Source organism: Vanellus vanellus (genome assembly GCF_965231255.1).
Source record: "Vanellus vanellus genome assembly, chromosome: 4".
NCBI lineage: Eukaryota > Metazoa > Chordata > Aves > Charadriiformes > Charadriidae > Vanellus > Vanellus vanellus.
Genome location: NC_138909.1, coordinates 64,025,640 through 64,045,434, shown reverse-complemented (window position 1 = coordinate 64,045,434; position 19,795 = coordinate 64,025,640). Strand labels below are relative to the sequence as shown.

The 19,795-nt window shown below is 36.1% G+C and overlaps 1 protein-coding gene across 1 annotated transcript in view; it reads right to left on the bottom strand.

Annotated features, from left to right (window-relative positions):
• Positions 1 to 2,321: 2,321 nt before the first annotated feature.
• The window catches only part of RBPJ (recombination signal binding protein for immunoglobulin kappa J region), a 59,005-nt gene continuing 41,531 nt past the window's right edge, over positions 2,322 to 19,795 (bottom strand). Inside the window, exons 4-11 of the mRNA XM_082482853.1 lie at positions 15,916 to 16,081; positions 14,590 to 14,764; positions 12,934 to 13,071; positions 12,608 to 12,720; positions 10,280 to 10,420; positions 5,303 to 5,458; positions 4,489 to 4,592; positions 2,322 to 3,712 (exon numbers count right to left, since the gene is read on the bottom strand). Coding sequence (XP_082338979.1) covers positions 3,397 to 3,712; positions 4,489 to 4,592; positions 5,303 to 5,458; positions 10,280 to 10,420; positions 12,608 to 12,720; positions 12,934 to 13,071; positions 14,590 to 14,764; positions 15,916 to 16,081 — 1,309 coding nt within the window. The 3' untranslated portion in view covers positions 2,322 to 3,396. The remainder of the gene's footprint in view (positions 3,713 to 4,488; positions 4,593 to 5,302; positions 5,459 to 10,279; positions 10,421 to 12,607; positions 12,721 to 12,933; positions 13,072 to 14,589; positions 14,765 to 15,915; positions 16,082 to 19,795) is intronic.

The following is a 19,795-nucleotide window of genomic DNA, read 5'->3' as shown; positions in this document are numbered from 1 at the left end:
ACACAGCTGCTTTTGAAAGAAAGTAAATAATATGGTTAATAATTGAAGAGCATCTTAGTTTCAAGACGGACACCTCTACGGAGTCATTAAATCTACAAGTGGGTAGCTTACTTCCAACAGGTAATTTGTTTCACTTGGCATTAATATTTTGTATACGGGGAATTCACTGATTCATGTCTTGAGTTCACGTCTTTTCAGGTAACCAATCTTACACGTCTGGGCAATGAAAAGAAGTAGAGAATGCCATTATTAACACAGTTGTGGGATGCCCTTAGGGCAAATAATCCGGAAAAAACAGCAGCAGCAGATTATTAAAGACTACGCTAGTGTTGAATTCTGAAATGCAATTCCAAACAAAAGAAAACAAGAAAAGGCATAGCTAAATTTGAGCACTTAATTTGCTTTTTCTTCCCATAATTGGAACTATAACAACATTCTGAACACAGACTCAATTTCTATGTATATAGAATTAACAGCAGACTTAACAGCTAGACTCAAACAGTTATAATAGTTTCATACTGAAACATTGTAAAAGTAGTTTTATCAAAATCTTGAGATATTGTTAATATCATGAAAATTGATTAACAGCTCACAAGGCCAATAAATGTAACAATATCACCCCACAGGAAAAAGTTCAGGAAGATAATATATCTGAACAACTGGACATCTTAACAACAGTAAGGACCTGGAAGACCATTTCTGTACTACAGAATAACTACTGGCAACAATGGAGCCACAAGCCCAAGGGAAAAATGGGGTTTAAAATGGTCTTGCAAGCAGAACTTAATAGTCCCTTTTTCTCACCCACTTGGCTGTAGTGTGTAGAACAGCAGAAATTAGGTTAAGTCATTAGGTTCTTTACAAGTCAAGAAATATTATATCTATTGGGCAAAATTATTGCAAGTAAAGAAACTGAATATAAAAAGTATTGCATTTATATGTAAAAATTTTAAAATAATGAGTATAAAAGCCGGTGTCAAGTTCTGAAAAGCTATTTTTTAAATAGTCTTTGAAGGTTAAAAGGCTTGTTACGGTTTGCCTACTGTGTGTATATCATGGTCTGTTCTCGAATACCCTCTAAATCTGATATATATCTTGCTTATTTTAAGTCTCAGTCTCATCAGTGATGAAAATCTGTGGCTCTTGAATTAAGCCGTACTGCAAGATACGTGCTTCGGACAAAACCACTGTGAAATGATTCCTGTCACAACAAAATTAAAACAAAATTGTATAGCACATACAAAGGTAAACAGATTTGCAAGTAATTGCTAGTAAACAGTTTAAAACAGAGATAAGGCCACAATGAATTCTGCCCTTGGTCACTGAAACAGAGATGAGGTGAGGCAGTATTCACCAGTGCTAAGAACCAGCATCGCAACTGTGTCATGGGAGTAAGTTTTGTAATACAGAATAACAAATATGAAGGCCTGTGGTAGAATACAAGCACATTTTAGAAGGACAGTGGCACCAATTTTACTATTAGCTAAATATGCTTTATAACCGATTTCTTCCTTTAACCACATTGTTTTCACACATACAACAGAGCAGTAAAGCAAACAAGTAAAATGGAGCGTCAGAGTACACAAACATGGTGCAGAGACAACACTTTAAAATGGCGGTGGGTGTCCAAACTGGAATAAGTGGTCAGAAATAAAAACCTTATGAAAACTGTCAACAGATAAGCTTGTAAGCAACGCACCATAGGAAGCCACAGGTTCACATTTACACAGCAGTTGTGGCTCTTGCTTCAGGGTACAGAAAAGGCTGAACACACCATAAAATTTGTATTTTGGCTTTTAAAGAGGAAGATCAAACTATCAGAACTTGTCCTATGAGTCTATGCCTAATTCTGTGACTACAAATGAACTACCGGGGTACACTTTCAAATACAAATGAAGCAGGCAGGTCTACAAGGAGGGACAAAACATGGCAAAGTCAAAATGAAAAACAAATGCAACAACCAACAAAGTCAAAGTGCAAATGAGCCTTGAATTTATGATGGAGAGAAGACTTGAATGTTGCACAAGCTGTTGTCAGGGAAAAAGAAACCCACAGGAAATAAGGATGGGAGGAGTTGACATCTTCATAGTGCTTTTACGATTTTCTATTTGCCCAGTTCTAAGTAATAAAATTTACTTCTAGTTATCATGGTATGATCACTTCACAATGAAAGCACGTTCTCAATACAAGTGTTACACCAAAGTCTGGCCTAATTTACTGAACAGTATGAAGAAAAACATGCTTGTTGTGATTCTCAAGTGATGAAGGGCATCACCTACCGATCCCATTTATAGCACATACTTCTCATGGTATTTTAGTTACATGCCAACAAGACAGAAGACATGCTGCCAAATGAAGTCATTGGGAACATTCCACTTTCGAAATAAAACATTTAACTTACACTTAATACAAATTATGTACAAGATTAGAAAAACCTGAACAGATCCTGAAACATTTTCAGATGCAATATGACTGAGCAAGGAAGAGGGGGAGTAACCCAGTAACAACTCTTCAAAAACACCAACGTATGCCTGTGACACGAACAATCATTAATATGACTGCTTGAGATGCCACTTTAAAAAAAACTCATGTAATGTTAGAACCTCATGAATTATCACTATAAATACATATTTAAAAAAGGAAAACAGAAATAACTATTAACAATGACTGAAAACAGAGCACTAAAGTTAACATACATTGCATGTATTGCAGGCAAGGCAGAGGCATTTTTTAAAGCTTTTGCACAGACTTCATATAATCTTAAAAAAAATATGCTGGCCTTTACAAGGTTCTACTTGCTGAAATAAAAACAATTTCAGTTCATAAAAAGTCACAAGACTTCAGTTTAAAAAAAGGAACAGTTCCAGCCACAGACCAAAAATATATATATTTTTTTAAAACTGGAAGAGTATGGTAATTAGATTATACAAGCATGGTCAGGCTTGGAACCTGAATATACTTCAGAGCAAAAGCTCAGAGGAAAAAAAAATATAAACTATTTGGTAACAAAAGTGTACTATATGTTGTGATACAAAAAAGGTATGGTGAAAATGTACCTTTTATACTAAAGCTTATACAAGTTCCTTGGTCCATAAAAACTAGGTTGTGTTCATGTTTTCTAGTTTGCTCAACATGTATCCCAGCCACATTTTTTGTTTCTTGCCCATTAAAAAAAACCAGCTGAAAAATAGATTTTCAATAGAGTTCTTATGTTTCGGATGTTTTTTTTTTTTTTTTATTGTGGCTTCTATATTTAAGATCAGCACTTGCAGGTAACAAGGTTCAAATAATATCACCTAAAATGGAACGGTGTTTTCCCATGAAACCACAAAAATTGTTCAGTTCTCTTGAATGTAGCACTTAGAAGTCAGTTAAAGTCCAGACAAACAACAGTAGTTAGGAAACTACAGTTGCTGTAGATGATGTGACATTGGTTGGATTTGTGCTGACGTTTGTGTAACTTCCCTCGCTGTTTGTATTTGTTTCACTGGAAGCCATGAGGCTTGAGTTGGCTCTGAGGATTGCTCCAGCAGCACTGCAGTGTGGTCGTGGCCCTGGTTCCGGTGTGTATGTAAAGGTAAGGCTGGTGGAGTAAATTATGCCATCGTTACGGACCAAAGTTACTGGAACCTGGACTGGCTGACGGACCCACCTCCAACCCTCTCGAAATGCGGAAATGTCTGGAACAACACATAGCATGCTCTCTGCACATCTGAAAAACAGGAGAGTCAACTGAGCTTAATAAAACTTAAGCTTCAAGAATAAAACAAAGCAGAACAGTTCATTTGGAGGGGACCTACAATGATCATCTAGCCCAGCTGCCTGACGACTTCAGGGCTGACCAGAAGTTAAAGCATGTTATTAAGGGCATTGCTCAAATGTCTCAAACACTGACAGGCTTAGGGCATCAGCCACCTCTCTAGGAAGCCTGTTCCAGTGTTTGACCGCCCTCCTGGTGAAGAAATGGTTCGTAATGTCAAGTCTGAACCTCCCCTGACACAGCTTTGAACCATTCCCACATGTCCTATCCCTGGATACCAGGTAGAAGAGATCAGCACCTCCCTCTCCACTTCCCCTTCTCAGGAAGCCATAGAGAGCAATGAGGTCGCCCCTCAGCCTCCTTTTCTCCAAACTAGACAAACCCAAAGTCCTCAGCCACTCCTCACAGGACATGCCTTCCAGCCCTTCCACCAGTTTTGTTGCCCTCCTCTGGACATGTTCAAGTACCTGAACATCCTCCTTAAATTGTGAAGCCCAGAACTGTACTCAAGGTGAGGCTGCACCAATGCTAAATACAGTGGGATAATCACCCCTTTTGAGCGGCTGGATGCAGTTTGCTCTCTTGGCTGCCAGGACACACTGCTGACTCATATTGAGCCTCCTTGTCAACCAGCACCCCCAGATCTCTTTCTGCAGGGCAGAAAGTATACACTCTTCAAAGCATCCAGTAAAATGCAATCACCATAAAAGTAGCAGGAAATACTGTACCTGTACATGGTTTCAGCTTCCACATCCCCAAACCAGACACGTAAATTTGGAGTGAAGTTCTGTCCTGTAAGTTCCAACATTGCTACATCCCCGCCACCATTCAACTGGAAAGAGAGTGAATAGAAAAAAGAAGAAAATCCACAAAAAATTATGTATTAATAAAAACAAACACCACCCTCTCAGAAGAAAACAGAAAAAAAAATTCTTCACAGCATACAAGAACTGTAAACAGTGCTGTTTCTATCAGCTGGATAAAACTGAAAGAAACAGACCTACACAACTGAACTGTAAAGACGTAAAACATCTAAAAGATACTGCCAATTAATCTGATATCCTGAAGGAACTTCTAAGTTTTGATAATGGCTACTTAGAAGTCAACAAGTCTTTGAAAACAAAGAGCAAAGAATCTTTCAGAGAACATATTAGAAGAGCTTCAGGTTTTTCCAAAGCAGAATGCTGATTTTCTTAATAAGGTTTCAGTCTGGCTCTCTTTGATCTATAATTGGCCGTTTTAAGAGCCCACATCGATTTCTAAATAATCAAACAGAAGTAGAAGTCCTAAGGACATCACTACCATAGTATTTTAAGAAATTCTTAATATATAGAATAATATTAATATTATTCCTGTGATGGATAGGCTCGTGTATTCTGAAATGTAGGTAAGAAAAATTATTGCAACATAAAGTAATTTTCCTATTTATAAAGATAGTAAGAATGTTTTCCTACAGCATCCCACAAAGGTACCATGAAGGTTAAATCAGTATGATAAAAATAATTTCACACAAAAGAGTTAATTGAAATAACATAAACTTACTTGAAGACTTTCTACAACAGGCACAGGTGTCACTGGAGCATGGACCGGTCCCATCCCCTCGTAAAAAGTGTATTCTGCTTTATCTGTGCTAATGATTGTCCAAGAAGCTCCATCATTAATCATTTCTTTATTTGGTTCTTTTGGGCATGGAGTGGCCTTAGAAAAAAAGAAAAGTTTTAAATCTGAATTATAGACTCATCTGCCAAGTCACAGAGGTAAAAAAACAACTCACCCAGTAACAATCTCAAAAACATGTTTCCTTATGGTTTTCCTCTAACAAAATGATCTAGAGAAACAGTCACATACATTTCAGGAAAACTAGTAGAAAACTAAAACTTGTGAGAACACTGTAACTTACCTATGACACTGTCACCTCTCCGACTTTCTCTTTGTTATTGGGTTTTATTTTAGTTCACCTTTCAAAGTGTTAACTCTATTCAATAGCCATTAACCAACAAACTACAGCAACCAGAAGCAGCTACTTTAAAATAGATCTCGTTTTATTAATGCAAAGTGACTAAAAAAGCTACAGTCTGAAGTAGAATACTTTTCATTAGTTATGACTTACATCTGGCCAAGATTGTTTTTTTTTCTAGAGAGAAGTTCACCATCCACAAAATGATGGAAAACACGAGCTTATATTTTAGTGTCTGTGCAAAAACACGGGATAGTAGCTGAAGTGACAACCTTGCAATTTAGTCAGAAACTTTCACTGTCTCCTTGTAAATATTACTAAATATTAATAAATTAGTATACTTACATAGATACAGATAGAAAATACACTGACAATGGCAACAAAAGCCTCTCTGAACAATTCCATCATCTAGCAACCAATAAGGAAATTGTGTATAGGTTAAACACGAGCACAAAAAAAAAAGGGACTCAAAAATTCTAATTTTAATACCTAAATTCTTTTTTCTTCCATAAAGCTTAAAGGGTATCTACATATGTAACGATAACCTTTGCTCTTCAGAACTGTTAGATAAACTTCAATTAGCATGAGTTTACCAGTTCGGATGAAAGAAAGTTAAGATCAAAGCTGCATCCCTTCATTCTGATATGATCATGTAAAAAAGCACTGAAAACAGTTTGCAAGGAAGTGCGCAGCAGGCATAGTAACTACAGATCCTTCCAAGCTCAAGATTCAACTGTTATTTTTATTAGAAACACCGGGAGCTTCTAAATTACCAGCCCAACTTCAAAAGAGGAACTGTTGCATACTATTTTGATGCGTGACACTTCCTACAGGTTGACTACAATTCCTGTTGGAATGGACTGACGTACTTCATGACAAATAAAACCATGGATATCTAAAATGAATGACCCTGTACAAGACCCTTGACTGGCTTCTTCAGATCTGCTAAATCCCTGCCACAAAGTGGAAGGCAAACATCACAGAATTTGTTCTAAAAGCCCTGCTGTGTCAAGAATCATTTCAGGAACACATTACTCCTTCTGTCACAGAAATCCTTGAAAGATTATGATTTCTCTTCTGGAGAGGCACTCCTCCTTGTCACTTCCAAGTACAGCAGTTTACCGTCCAGGCACTTTTTTCCACTGGTCCTTCCTTTCCTTTTATAACTAAACTGTTTCAAGAGGTAGCACTGGAAGACTGAAATGCCTTAACACCACGCTTAGTACCTCATGTATGGACTGGCTTCACATGGAGACAGGATGGGAAACAAACAATTGCATAACATTAACAGACAAAGGACAGAATTCCCCAAGAACCGGTAAATACAACAAGGACACAGACAAAAAGAACCCAAGGAACAGAATATACTGGATTTAAAAAACTCAAACAATCAAATACCACTAACCCTGCCCCCCCCACCCCCCCAAAACCCTCAAGAAAGCTCTGTATCAAAGGATATTAAGGAAATGAAATTATAATGGATTAGAAAAAGTTGGGTTTTTTTAATAGAAAGCTAATTAAAGGAAATCAAAAAGCAAAAGGTAGAACTTAACAGTCATTCTCCTTTCAAAATGCACAAAAGCCAACAGTGCAGTTCCCCTCCCCGAGACTGCTGTTGCAATGAGTTTTACTCAACATCCTCACCAGTGTGCTGGTAAAGTCAAATCTTCAAACTTCTGCATGATCCTAAGTTTTCCAGGTAGTTAAATGCTGTTCCAATTGCAAGGATTTTATGTCCAGAAGGACATCAAAATGAACAGAGTGCAAAAAAGTGGTAATGATCTTCAATTTAGATAAAAGTGAGGTTTCTAAAGAAAAGTTCTCTAAACGATGCCCATAGAATACTGAACTTGAAAATGGTAGTTACAACTCAGGATCCTGAAGTGACCACTGACAGTTTTCTGAAATCATGAGCGCAATATGCAGTGGCAGCCATGAGAGGCAACACAATGTTGGACACCATCAGAAAAAAATATTGAGAACAAGGTATCAGGTATTATTTTGCCAGTGTAAATCCTTTGTTCACTTAATTATGCCATACTGCGTGCAGTTCTCATTTTCCCATCTAAGAAAGCCAGGGTGAAAAAAGAAAAGGTACAGAAGAGGCAACTAGAAGCTGGCGACCTTATGAGAAGAAATTGTAAAGACTGTCACTCTCCAATTTGAAGATAAGAAATTAAGATGTTGATGGGTAAGGTGAATGCAGAACTGTTGCTCACTAAATACTGCAAACCTGGAAACACTCACAAACTATTAGATCATTCAAAACCAATAGAGCAAAAGTTTACTATGCAGAGGACAGAAAACCTCTTGAACCTTCTGTCACAGGATACTGCAGAAAAAGGAATCAAACTGATGGACTGCACATCTACAAAATGATACTAAAAGATGGAGTCAGGGATGCAACCTTTAACAACCCTTAAAACAAGAAGTGTGGATGCTGGCAGAGTACAATTGCATTGGACTGCATAAAGTGACCAGGTCTGCCTGCTTCCTCTAAGCTGCTGTTAGACACAGATACAGACTATGCTCTGATCCAGTAAGGCAGTATTTATATTCTTTCTGTATTTTCCAGAATACATGGGCATCTTTAAAGAGAGATCTGGCTGGTACTTCAGCAACTGAATTTCAAGGCTTTTATAGGTTCACACTGACCTGCTGACTTTTTACAGCCTCTCTGCTTTAAGCCTCTAAGGTCTCTATATTGGGCTATTTCCATTCATCCAAGAGAGACTTGTCAACCTAAAGTAAAGTTTGCGTATTTTTGTGCTTTTTGCCTTTTCTTCTCTTACAGTGACCAGAGTCTGTCTAGACTACTACTATAGGAACTGTATGCAACAGTAAATGCTTAAGAGCGGCAGGTGAAAGATGCTACACATTCCTGTTCCTCTGGTCTTGGTCTTCTGGTCCAAAGGAAAAAAAAAAAAAACAAAACAGATAAAATGGGACTTCTCTCCTGCCACTGATAGGAGGAGTTTATCTTTCATAGTGATTTCACTTACCAAAGACTGGTAACAGCCTGATGTGCAATTTAACCAATTTTATTCAACAAGTAGAAGCAGCAGGTACCTACTCCACTAAAAGAATTCAGAATAGTGGGTTGTCCTTTATCTAAGCCTTACCCATGTGGAAAGTTCAGAGCTCTTATCAGATTGGGCTCCACGAGTGCTGCAGAAACTCAAGAGTGGTAGGATGTCCTGGTAGTCCCACAGACAATTCCAGGATGCAGAACTAAGGCAGCTGTCAGAGAAGCAAGAGTTGCTTCTGCATTCAGCTCTTCCCATAAAGTACTTGAAGAAAGACCAAATAGCAAGGTTGATCCTGAGTTACTGCAATTCCTGTTTCATAGCTTGACAAAGGTCTGTTCTCCTTTACAAGAAAGTATATTGATAGATATATCTCTGCTATGTGCTGTGGGTAGTACCAATAGATCTGGTCCCTTCTGAGCCACAAGTCATGAATAAGTACCCTGAAATATGAACAAAGCTTCTCATATTCTCTTTCTATTGTCCCAATTCAGGATAGAAGTCAACCAAACCTTTACCAATCCTTGTCCCTTCCTTTAAATTAAAGGAAATCTTTAAAAAGTTAGCCTCCCCCTTTCCTACTTCTACCTTTCTTACCCAAGAAGCTACAGCTGTTCTCCTAGGGAAGTCCCAATTGTTTCCCAAGTGTGGCCATCTTCCTAGAGCGCAGCATTCTCTCTCAACACCCTTTGCTATTTCAGCTGCCCTGGATCGTTCAAGAAAATTGCAATACTTAGGTAGGCCTGAACTTGGTCACAGTCTTGTTACTCTGAGGGAACTACCACGTCGAAAGCCTGCTAAAAGCATGCCAACATACACATGAGACTAAACCCACAATTCGTTACCATATTGCATAAGCTGCCAGAACAATTGTACCCTGTGGTTTTTTTTTTTTTTTGTTTGTTTGTTTTTTTTTTTTTTTTTTTTTTTTAAACAGCTCTCCCCAGGGGTTTATTCACGTTAAAATAACTTGCTAAGGATATTTTTCTCCACCTGCTGGAGAAACAAATACTTCAAGGCTGACAGAGCTACATTCTCTACAGACAAATCTAATTTCTGTGGCTTTACAAATTACTGTGGCCAACTGCCATAGCTGTCTGTTTATGCTCTTAGCCAAGAGCAAGACAGTGCAACTCTGTTAAGTTCATTGTGAAATAAGACTATCATGAACTGTATCGTTTCCTATTTGCTGTAATCTAGAAATGGACACAAGAAACTCCACTGGCATATATCAACATGTTAAGTCACAGTATCACGACTGCATGCACAAGTTTCTAGTGTATTTCCGTTTCTTCCATTGGAGAAAATAAAATTCATTGACTAGACAGACATGGAAAAAGGTTATGAGGAAAGAAAAACAGATTTGGAAAGGGGCAGATAAAGTTTGTTGCTTTCCATCCTCTGTCTTTTCAAAACAAAGTATTAGACTCACATTAAAAACAACTGCGAAACCAGCATTCATACATATTTTGGGAATATTTAGGAAAACATCACAACCACGCTTCTCATCTACTGAAATAATTTTAAAAAACTCACTTGAAATTGGATTATTCTCTCCTGGGAAAGGCACAAATACATTCTCTCAGTGTCTTTAAGGTAAAATGCACATTTATGGAGCTGCGATACTGGATCATCTGCATCCAATAATGCTGTTTGTTTATCTACTTTTCGAATTATCTGCGAATGAAAAATGTATATATATTTAGGAAAATTTCTGTACTTCATTACATTGGAGATTACATATGTACTATTAGCAAAGGAAGTGAAAGGTCTTTTTTTTTTTTTAATTTCCATGCCTCCTGTTTTAATAGCAACATTAGATTAATAATTCTCAATGCTTTTGAAACAAGAACACAACATTGAAGTGACACTCGGTACTATAGCTTCAACGTGCTGCATGCATGTCTATTTTATCTTTTTTCCTATAAGAGTGGGGAAGAAACTTGAAGCTTCAGCAAAATCTACTTTTGTTCCATTTCCTGGTACAAAAGAGCATTAATATATATTTCTACAGAAGCTTCCACCATTGATAGCGTCAACAACATTCTGTGGCAGTCTGGTTGCTGAATGAAAAAAGTTGAAAATAAGGATTTACTTTAAAGGTATTGAGATGTCCTTAAGTACAGTTTTGCAAACACAACAATCATAAGCATATCTTAACAATAGTCGGTCATTAAATATTACTTAAAGACAACTGCAAAGAACAATTGTTCCTTACATCTGGCAGTTCAGTGAAAAAATATCTGCTGGCTTAATTCAGAGCTGTTACACTAATTTATTTTTAAAAATTAAAAAAGTTATTCCCTTACAGACAGTGGAAATCTGTAGCTTGGAATTTTAACTCAACTTCTAGAAAAAAAGTTTAATACTTCATTTATGCAACATCAGCAGAAGCAGCAGCCAAAGTGCTTGAAGATTTCTAAGCCGACAATCAGAAAGCCAACCATGTCCTCTGGGATTTCTAATGATAATAAATGGCATTATTAGCAATATAAGTTTCAAGGTTAACTTGTTTCTTCAAAGGTCTTTGCATTAACCTATAAAATGTCTGCAAGTTACCTTTTAATCGCACCACCTTCAATCAATCTTGTAGGTAGCATGACAAACGTTCCCAATAGCAAACAAAACAGGAACCTTTAGCCCAATTTGTTTTCATTTATTTCTACCTACAAATAAGTTTTCTGGAATCATAAATGATGGCATCTCCTTTCAGCAGTAAAAAAACACTACCATGAAGCCCACAAATAAAGTGAGATCCTCTTAGTGAATTTCATGTGCACCGAACCAGATCAGTACAGATTTCAATTTTTCCATCAAATAATGTAATTTTTTTTTTTAAATCTATTTAAATGATCATGTTATACCATTTACTCTGAGCAGACTATTTTCTTTTTTAGCTAAAGTTTGATATTGAGAGAGAATTTCTCATTACAGTCCTTGTAAAATAAGTCTGGGAAGGGGAACAAAAACCTGCTTGCAGGGAAGGGTGGTTTTACATTGGTGCATCCTAAAAACTGTATCTAGTTAAAAGTGGAATTAGCAAAGCCTTGTATGAAATCCGTAACGGGCTGACAAACCACAGTTTCACAGAAGATCTCATATGAAGCACTGTTTATTATCAGTCACATAAAGTTCCACTTAGGCTGGCATTAAGAGCACAAAACAGGAGTAATTATACTTAAATTTATTTATATAAACCATTACTGTGTATCCAGTAATAAAATAATTTTTTTGCTTCACAAACCTCTGATTATAATCAATTTTGTATCTGTGTCAGAGACAAGTGCTGAAATTGTCTCTTTCTAAAAAAAATTATTCCAAAGGCATTTCCAATGTTCCATATTTAAAACAGGCAGTATTAATAAATGCACAAAAATGCTTTTGCAAACTGATATTGGTATAATTATGTATCCTTAGATGCACACAGAAGTGCTTTCAGATTCAAATCAGTAGAGCACTGTTAAAGCTGTGCTGAACTCAATAAATGGAATAGTCCTACTGGCTGCAAAGACCACTCATCTATTCAATATCAACATTTAAAGTATTTTGCTACTCTGGGACCTACATTACTGTTTTCAAAATAGACATTTTCTTAAGGACAGCTTGCAGATTAACCAACTTTGGCAGGTCCGAATTCTGAAAAATTCCCTATGCTTAGTTTACAAGATGTCCTTTGCTTACAGAATTATCTGCAGATATAAAAATATGCTTTTACTAAAATGAACGCCATTTTCCACGTAAAACATGTATTACCAAAAGTATTCACACAAAGCCAAAAGTTGTAAACAATGCAAACCCAGCTATTCAATTACACTAAGTAGCCATCTACAAATTAATTACAGCATTGGAGAAATTAAACTGTACCAGTCTTGGGAGTGCCATGCCAGTAACTGAGCATACAAGTTTGACCGTCTGCCCATAATGAATGTAGCCGTCTCTCACTGTGAATTCTTCTCCTTCTGATTCATCATCATCCACTGCATGAAACAGGAATTTTCACATTATTTGTTTTAATCACTGTTTTCCTCGATAGGAGGAACATTTAATATCACACTGTTACATCAAATATACACTCAGTAACAAAACAAATCTGTGTATAGGCAATTACTATGGAGGAAAAAATACAAGAATTTTTTGTGGGGATGGAGGGAGGGAGGTGAAAAAAATGTATTGCTTCATTTTTTACTTACAGAGGTGAATGTAAAATGCTCCCCACTGTTGTGAACTGGCATGGAAATTACCACCTTCTACGTGCAAATATCTGGTGCTAACTGTTTGGGATCGAAGTCTATTAAATAGTGCCACTTTTGTCCCTGACGCAATACATACTGCAAGGAACACATACAGACTTGAGATTATAAAATTATTTCATTATTACATAGAAAAGTAACAAAAAGTCACAAATACAGTAAAATAAACTAATACTGGAAATAAAGAAAAAATCTTAACTATTGGTTAATTTAGAAAATATTTACTTTTTGGTCTGTCACAAATATAATCACAAAATTACAAGTGGGATGACATACATAGTGGCTGTTCTCCAAGGGCATGCTACTTCACAGAATTTTGCCACTTAGCCAAATAGGCCAGTGCTTGCCAGCTGAAAACTCCTTCTGTTCATAGTTCTCCAACAACTGATTATTTGAGCAGAAGTTTTAGCTTGCCCTTATGAAGTACTGAGACAACTTTCAGTGATCATTTGAAATATATTTGAAGTATAAAGAAAAATTATTCCTCCATATCAATCAACTGAAAGGAAGACAGACATAACTATGTAAAATTTTAACCATGCAACTTGAAATTTTCTCAGATCTGAACTTACTTATCATTCAAGAAAGCGAAACACTAAGTCTGCTCCCCTAAAAAAACAGCAACTAGCATTTTGCCATCACAAAAGGCATGTTTCTTCTACTCGGTTCATATTTACTATCGAAGAATGCTTCGTTCATATTCACTGTCCATCAAAACTATCTGTCTGAATACAAAGTCGACAGTGCATACTCTGAGCCCACGGGCGTGAACTGCACAGCAACAGATTGCCTTTAGTCATGTGGCAAGCTAGCGACCCCGAGATCCACATTCCATAGGTGAATGGGTTCCAGCCCAACACAGATGGAAGAGCCTTTTAAAGCACTAGTGAAGAGAGAGAGAAAAACAAACAAAAAAAAGCATATCTCTTGAGGTGCTCCAGTGGTACGCAGGCAAAAAACTTTGGAGGAAAAGCAAAAATGCTCCCAATTATACATTAGCACCAGAGATATCTTTAGTTGAAAAACATGGTAAGCAAATAAATCTGGGTGAAATATCACCATACAGATTTCTTAACCAATTACTTAAAAGAAACCATGCAAAACATATTAAAAATAAAAACCAACAGGAAAATGACATGAGACAGTAAGAAGATGTGGCTGTGATGTGACAAAGTGCAGTTTGGATAACCTGATGTTACTCATTTATCACTATCTGAAAGCTATCTCTGATACTGATCAAAACATCCTAAGCACCAGATCATGGCAACTTAAGAGATCCAACAGCGTAGAAAGCTGAGGTAGAGCATTTTTTATGCATTTGTCTATAAGGACACAATTTTCAGAATAAATTTTTTTTGGTGGACCTTTTGTATTTGCTAAATAATTAACTGTGACTGCATAAAACTCAGTGTAACCTATCTATATTGGAATACTTTAAAATACACTGATGTATACAGTTCTGAAATACATTAGAAAAAATAGAAATTGAAAATTTCATTGTATATACTTTGAAGTCAGACCTCAGAATACAGAAGAAAAAATTAGTAGTAGGCAAAATGAATTGCTACATAAAGAAAAGAACTGTAAAATACTTACAGTCTGCATTTTTCAGTGACTGTTTCTTTTTAGAAGGTTTGGAGATGACTTTGATCCGTTTACTGAGGAACACACCAATGTCGTCACTATTGCCATAGAACATTTTTACCGATAACATGAAGTGCTTTCTCTTGTCTGAGTCTGATATGTATAATGTTTTGGCAGTGCAATAATTCTGTAGGTGAAAACATACTGTTGTTTCTTCTTTCAAGTCAACCCAGTTCAAGAAACTATGTATATTTAATTATGAACAAGATAAGAAAACTGATGCAATAGTTTCAACAACAGATCAGAAACTGCTTTTTCCATCTCTTCCATATGGATATCTTGTATGACTACTGTTTAGATTTGTGAAGTTTAGCACCTGACTTCAGTACTTTAGCATCTTTCTAAAGACCATTACCAGGACTGGAAAACAGATGATTAAAGACTATAGCTGTGTCAAAGCAATCTCTGCGTGGTGGTGAAGAGCACTACTAAAAACTACGTTACAGTAGAGCTATACAGGCAGTACAATGGGCATGCACAAGAGGCTGCCTGTGCAGAAACTTTTGCTAAACTTTTAGCAAAACTTTTGAGCTAAACTTTTCTCAAAAAGATGGGAGATAATTGGGTTTTGAAACACTAGAAAGTTACTTTCAGCTACGTGTTAACGCTAGGTGACAACCTAGGACCTTAAAAAAAATATCAAAAAGAACTTTTATTATTCTTTTCCGATTCAGCATTTCTAAGTAGACTGTGCTGGAAATACTAGGTAGCTACAAAACACCGCTTAATAAAACAACCAGCTAAAATGAGCCCTCGCATGCTGCCAGTTCTATTCCAACTGTTTAAACTATCACAAGTATCTTTAACAAAATCTTGTAGCAATTTATATAACTGTAAAAAAAATATACTAAATTTATTAAGATGCTATTTTAAATGTATTTTTATGCAAAGGGATTTAAAGAACACGTCTAGCAGCCGATGTTGTTCAGATACTTCCTTGATGAGATTATCCATTCATGCAAGCCAGGGAAAGGGACATGGAGTTTGGGCCAGACACCTTACTTCAGTTAATCATTGATGCCTACCAAATAACCTACTGACTCTGAATCAACAACCTACAGATGAAAGGTTAGTACCCTGCTATGATCCCATGAACCAAATCCACCTGTTCAATCATCCTACATATTTTTTGATGGATTTTTTAAAACCACTTATGTAATATCTGCTACAGTATAACCAAATTTATAAAAAAATAAGCAAGGGTATTCCTTGAAAGATGCACCACGTAGCTATTATATCCTTTGCAGTAATCTGAGAAGTTTATTACAATTCTTCTACCTTTCCTTCCAAGTTCAGCTGCTGCATTTCTTGGTCGCTGTTTCCTATTCCAATGAAGGCGCAAGGTTGTGACTCTTGCTCAGTGCAACCATCCCGTTCCATTTGCTCTTTTTTTTTCTTCCATCCACTGCCCATAAGATACACACATGGAGGAGGACAAAAGAACCTAAAAATGAAAAACGCATTATGAGATTACACATAGCTTTCAAGAAAATTCTTGAGACAGAAATTATGTACCCAAAGCTTTCTCAGCCCATTTGCACTTTGCATTCAAGTTTATATATGCAAGCTCTTTATTTGCCTTGAAGACTTTCTAAAATGCAAACCAAAAACCAGAAAAAGTAAAGAAAATCAGTGTTAGATTCACTGAGTATCTTTCCAGTTCAATATATGATAGGTAACAGTTTGCACCTCTGTAACGCCTTCTACCCTTACAAAAAAAAAAAAAAAAAAAAAAAAAGATTTTCAACGAAAGTAAGTGTTTTGCTTTTGTAGGTGCTTAACATGATGCAACGATTAAAACACACAGAACAGTTCCACAAACTAATTTAATGGACAACTGCTGACTACAATTCCTAAACATTTAGTGTTCCACCATGAGGACGGAGTCTATTCCATCCAAACATAAATCTCTTCAGTTTTTAAATGGAATAGATGATTTTACTTCTTCACTAGTAAAATATTTGATCTAGTCTTTAGCAGCACTGACTGAAATTCACCTAGATGCTACATACAGCAACATGTTCAATATTAAATGCAGCATTATAAAACAATGTACTGCTCTTGGAAGTTTCTGCAAATTGTTAAAATGCAAATCCTAACTACTTTTGGGTTTAGTTTAGCCAACACCTGCAATGCTTTTATCATCATTTAGTTAAGATCAAAGTTAGCAAAGCAGAATGAGTACATCTAGTTGTGAGATAGCTAAAGAGGCACTAAGGGTGAGGATAACTGAAAAAGTTTTTCATTATGCTATTTATTTTAAATTGGACAGTAGCGCTTAACTTGACACTTCTTAAATCCAAGGATGACTCCCACCTTATACAATTAAGTAGGTAGGACTGATTTTTTTTTTTAAATTTGGCTTGGGACAACTGAATTAATGGATTATTTCTATTAAACACAGTATAAACCTCTACTAGAGGAAGTCAGCTTTAGTATGAAAATCAAGCCTAATACACTTATCTCACCCATTCAGCAAAATTTCGTTTTTTTAACAGATATAAAATGCTTTTCTAAGCAACAGAATTCTTAAAAGATGAAACCAAAGTCCTTAGTTAATAATCATGCAATAATAAAATGTAAATTTTAAGGATCCATATAAACAAATGCAAAAATTTGTAATAACTTCAGTTAATGCACACAATTAAGATATATGCTTTGTTAGAGAAACAAACCACTGAATTTTTACTGCCATTCAAAATGTCTCAGTGGTTATGATAACAAGCAAAAATTGCACCCCGCAGGCAAAAAAAACCCCCAACATCCAACCTTCTATCTTGCCAATAAATCCAGTGAAAATTTTTCACTTCATTTTGCTCTTTTAAAACACAATAAAAGTGATGATATACCAATATACACACAACTTAAATATCTATGAATGTCTTTCAAAAGTATCATGCTCTGGTTTGAAAAGAGACAGGCTACAAAAAGAGAATTTGTAGAAAGTAGCTTGCTATGGGACGTCAAAAGAGCCACATGTTTGAGAAGCCCATTAAATTGTGAAACTGCTGCTACAGATTGCTTTTTAAACTTAATAATTCTAAACAAATAGAAACAAATGCTGTATTTCCTCCGTTATGATAATCCATTTCAGCAAAGACTTACCCTAACAATTATTTGCCCCTTTTATTGCCTTCACACTGTTGTGAAGTATAGAAATTTTGATAAATAGGGAATTATGAGTTAACAGAAAGCCACCTGTAGAAGCAAACCACTCAACTAACATTTTTTTCATGTGCTTATTGCATCAGTTTTAACTATTTGTATTTTTTCTATGAGGTGGTTATGGGTCCATAATCCAGGCTCTGGATTTTTTTTATTCCAATAGAAAATGCAGAACACAACCAAGGCAACAGGCAGAAACTTGCCAATTTGCAAAGCAGGTGTTTCCTGATGGAACTATCAACTTGAGAAACTACACAGTAAGCTATCTCAAAAATAAAATTTAACACTTTCACAGCAGCAGCACAAGAGAGTTCTTCCACCAGCCCAACCATGAATCATAAAGCTGAAATTTATAGTTATCTGACATTATAAAATCACCATGAATAGAAAGAGCATGCAGTAATAAATGTTATCAAACAGCATACACTGTGTATCCCCTTTTTGACTGCTATTATGCCTTTTGCTTATCTTCTTCTACCAGTTCCAGCTTTCTTCATGAAGATGCTGAATGATGCAGTAGGGGTATATTTAAGAACACCATGCGTTCCTGTTACATGCCAATTAAACCCTCCCCTTCCTACTACTAATTTTTCATCTCAAAACCAGGAATGCATTTCCTACTTCTCAACTGCATTTATTTCGAACAGCACAGATGACATGACCTCATTTGTCTCAAATGGTTCTCCACCCTAAAGGAGAAATTATCTTAAGAGGGCTTATGTTTGTGAGGGAGACGGTGCAATGATAATGGTCAAGGTGATAATTCATGTTAAAGTACAAGGTGTATATTTACTTTCTACATGACCAATCTAATTTATATGCCCTATATCATTCCACATCTATATGTAAATACCACAATTGTTAAAAATCTATTTTGAGGCTCATCTACTGGTTGCTGAAACTTTCGGCACGTTTTAGGAAAACAGAAAACCAAAATAAAGCAAGAAATAACAGCTTTAGCATTACCATGAGAAAATTTCTACTGTAGACAATTGTGATAGCATTCTAAAAAATACATAGATATACACAGACAAGAAAGAGTCACATTTTTATTAGACGGAAAGGGGTTAAGCAAGGGCACCGATCTTGCTTAAGTACTGATTAGGAAGCCTACTCTACTTTGCCATCCCAGATAGGGGAAATATGACGGTTGTCCTCTATGAACAATACTTTTCAAATGGGGGTTATGAACTAACTCCAAGGTTAAGGAATGCAATTTTGGGGGGAAGAAACTTCAAGTAACAGATGCATTTATTCTAGAACTGATCTTTTGGAAGCAAACTCAAATTGCCAGGAAAAGCACACCACATATCTAGTCAGCTTCTCAACTCTCAAATGACAATATAAGATCCTTTCAGTGTTAATGGATATACCCCACTAATTTTCCTCTCAACAATTATAAGATATTTCCAATAAAGAAATTATACACAGACTAAAAATTAATACCAACTTTTATTAACGGAGAAATGCTTTGCAAAAAAGAAACCAACCGCCTTGTATTCCAAGTAGGTATAACAACATAAAGCAAACATCACACATTTACCTTTCTTCCTCATATATTCCTTTGTATTTATCTTACTGGTTAGTACACAAGAAAAAGATCCTAAAGTTTTTTCATATCCTTTTTCATTTCAACTTTATTCTAAACCAAGTCGTTTGAATAACTATGGCCACTAGATGGCAATGAAGACCTATAAGAAATAAGCTTTAACCCACTGATGAAAACAAGCCACAACAATTAAAGCACTCTTTAAATTACAACACAAAGAAAAAGCTTGGGAAACTATGACTTATTGAACAAAGAAAGAAACTTTTGAAGCCGAGACAATTTTAAATTTGCTTTAAACTACCGAGCTAGAAGAAAGAGCCTTGACACTCACAATTTGAACGGGGTTTCTTATGCGTCAGCCTCTTCCTCACCCTTCAGATATGCACAAGTACAGTCTGGGGGCTTTTTACTTCATATTTACAATCCCAGGAACTCATGTATAAA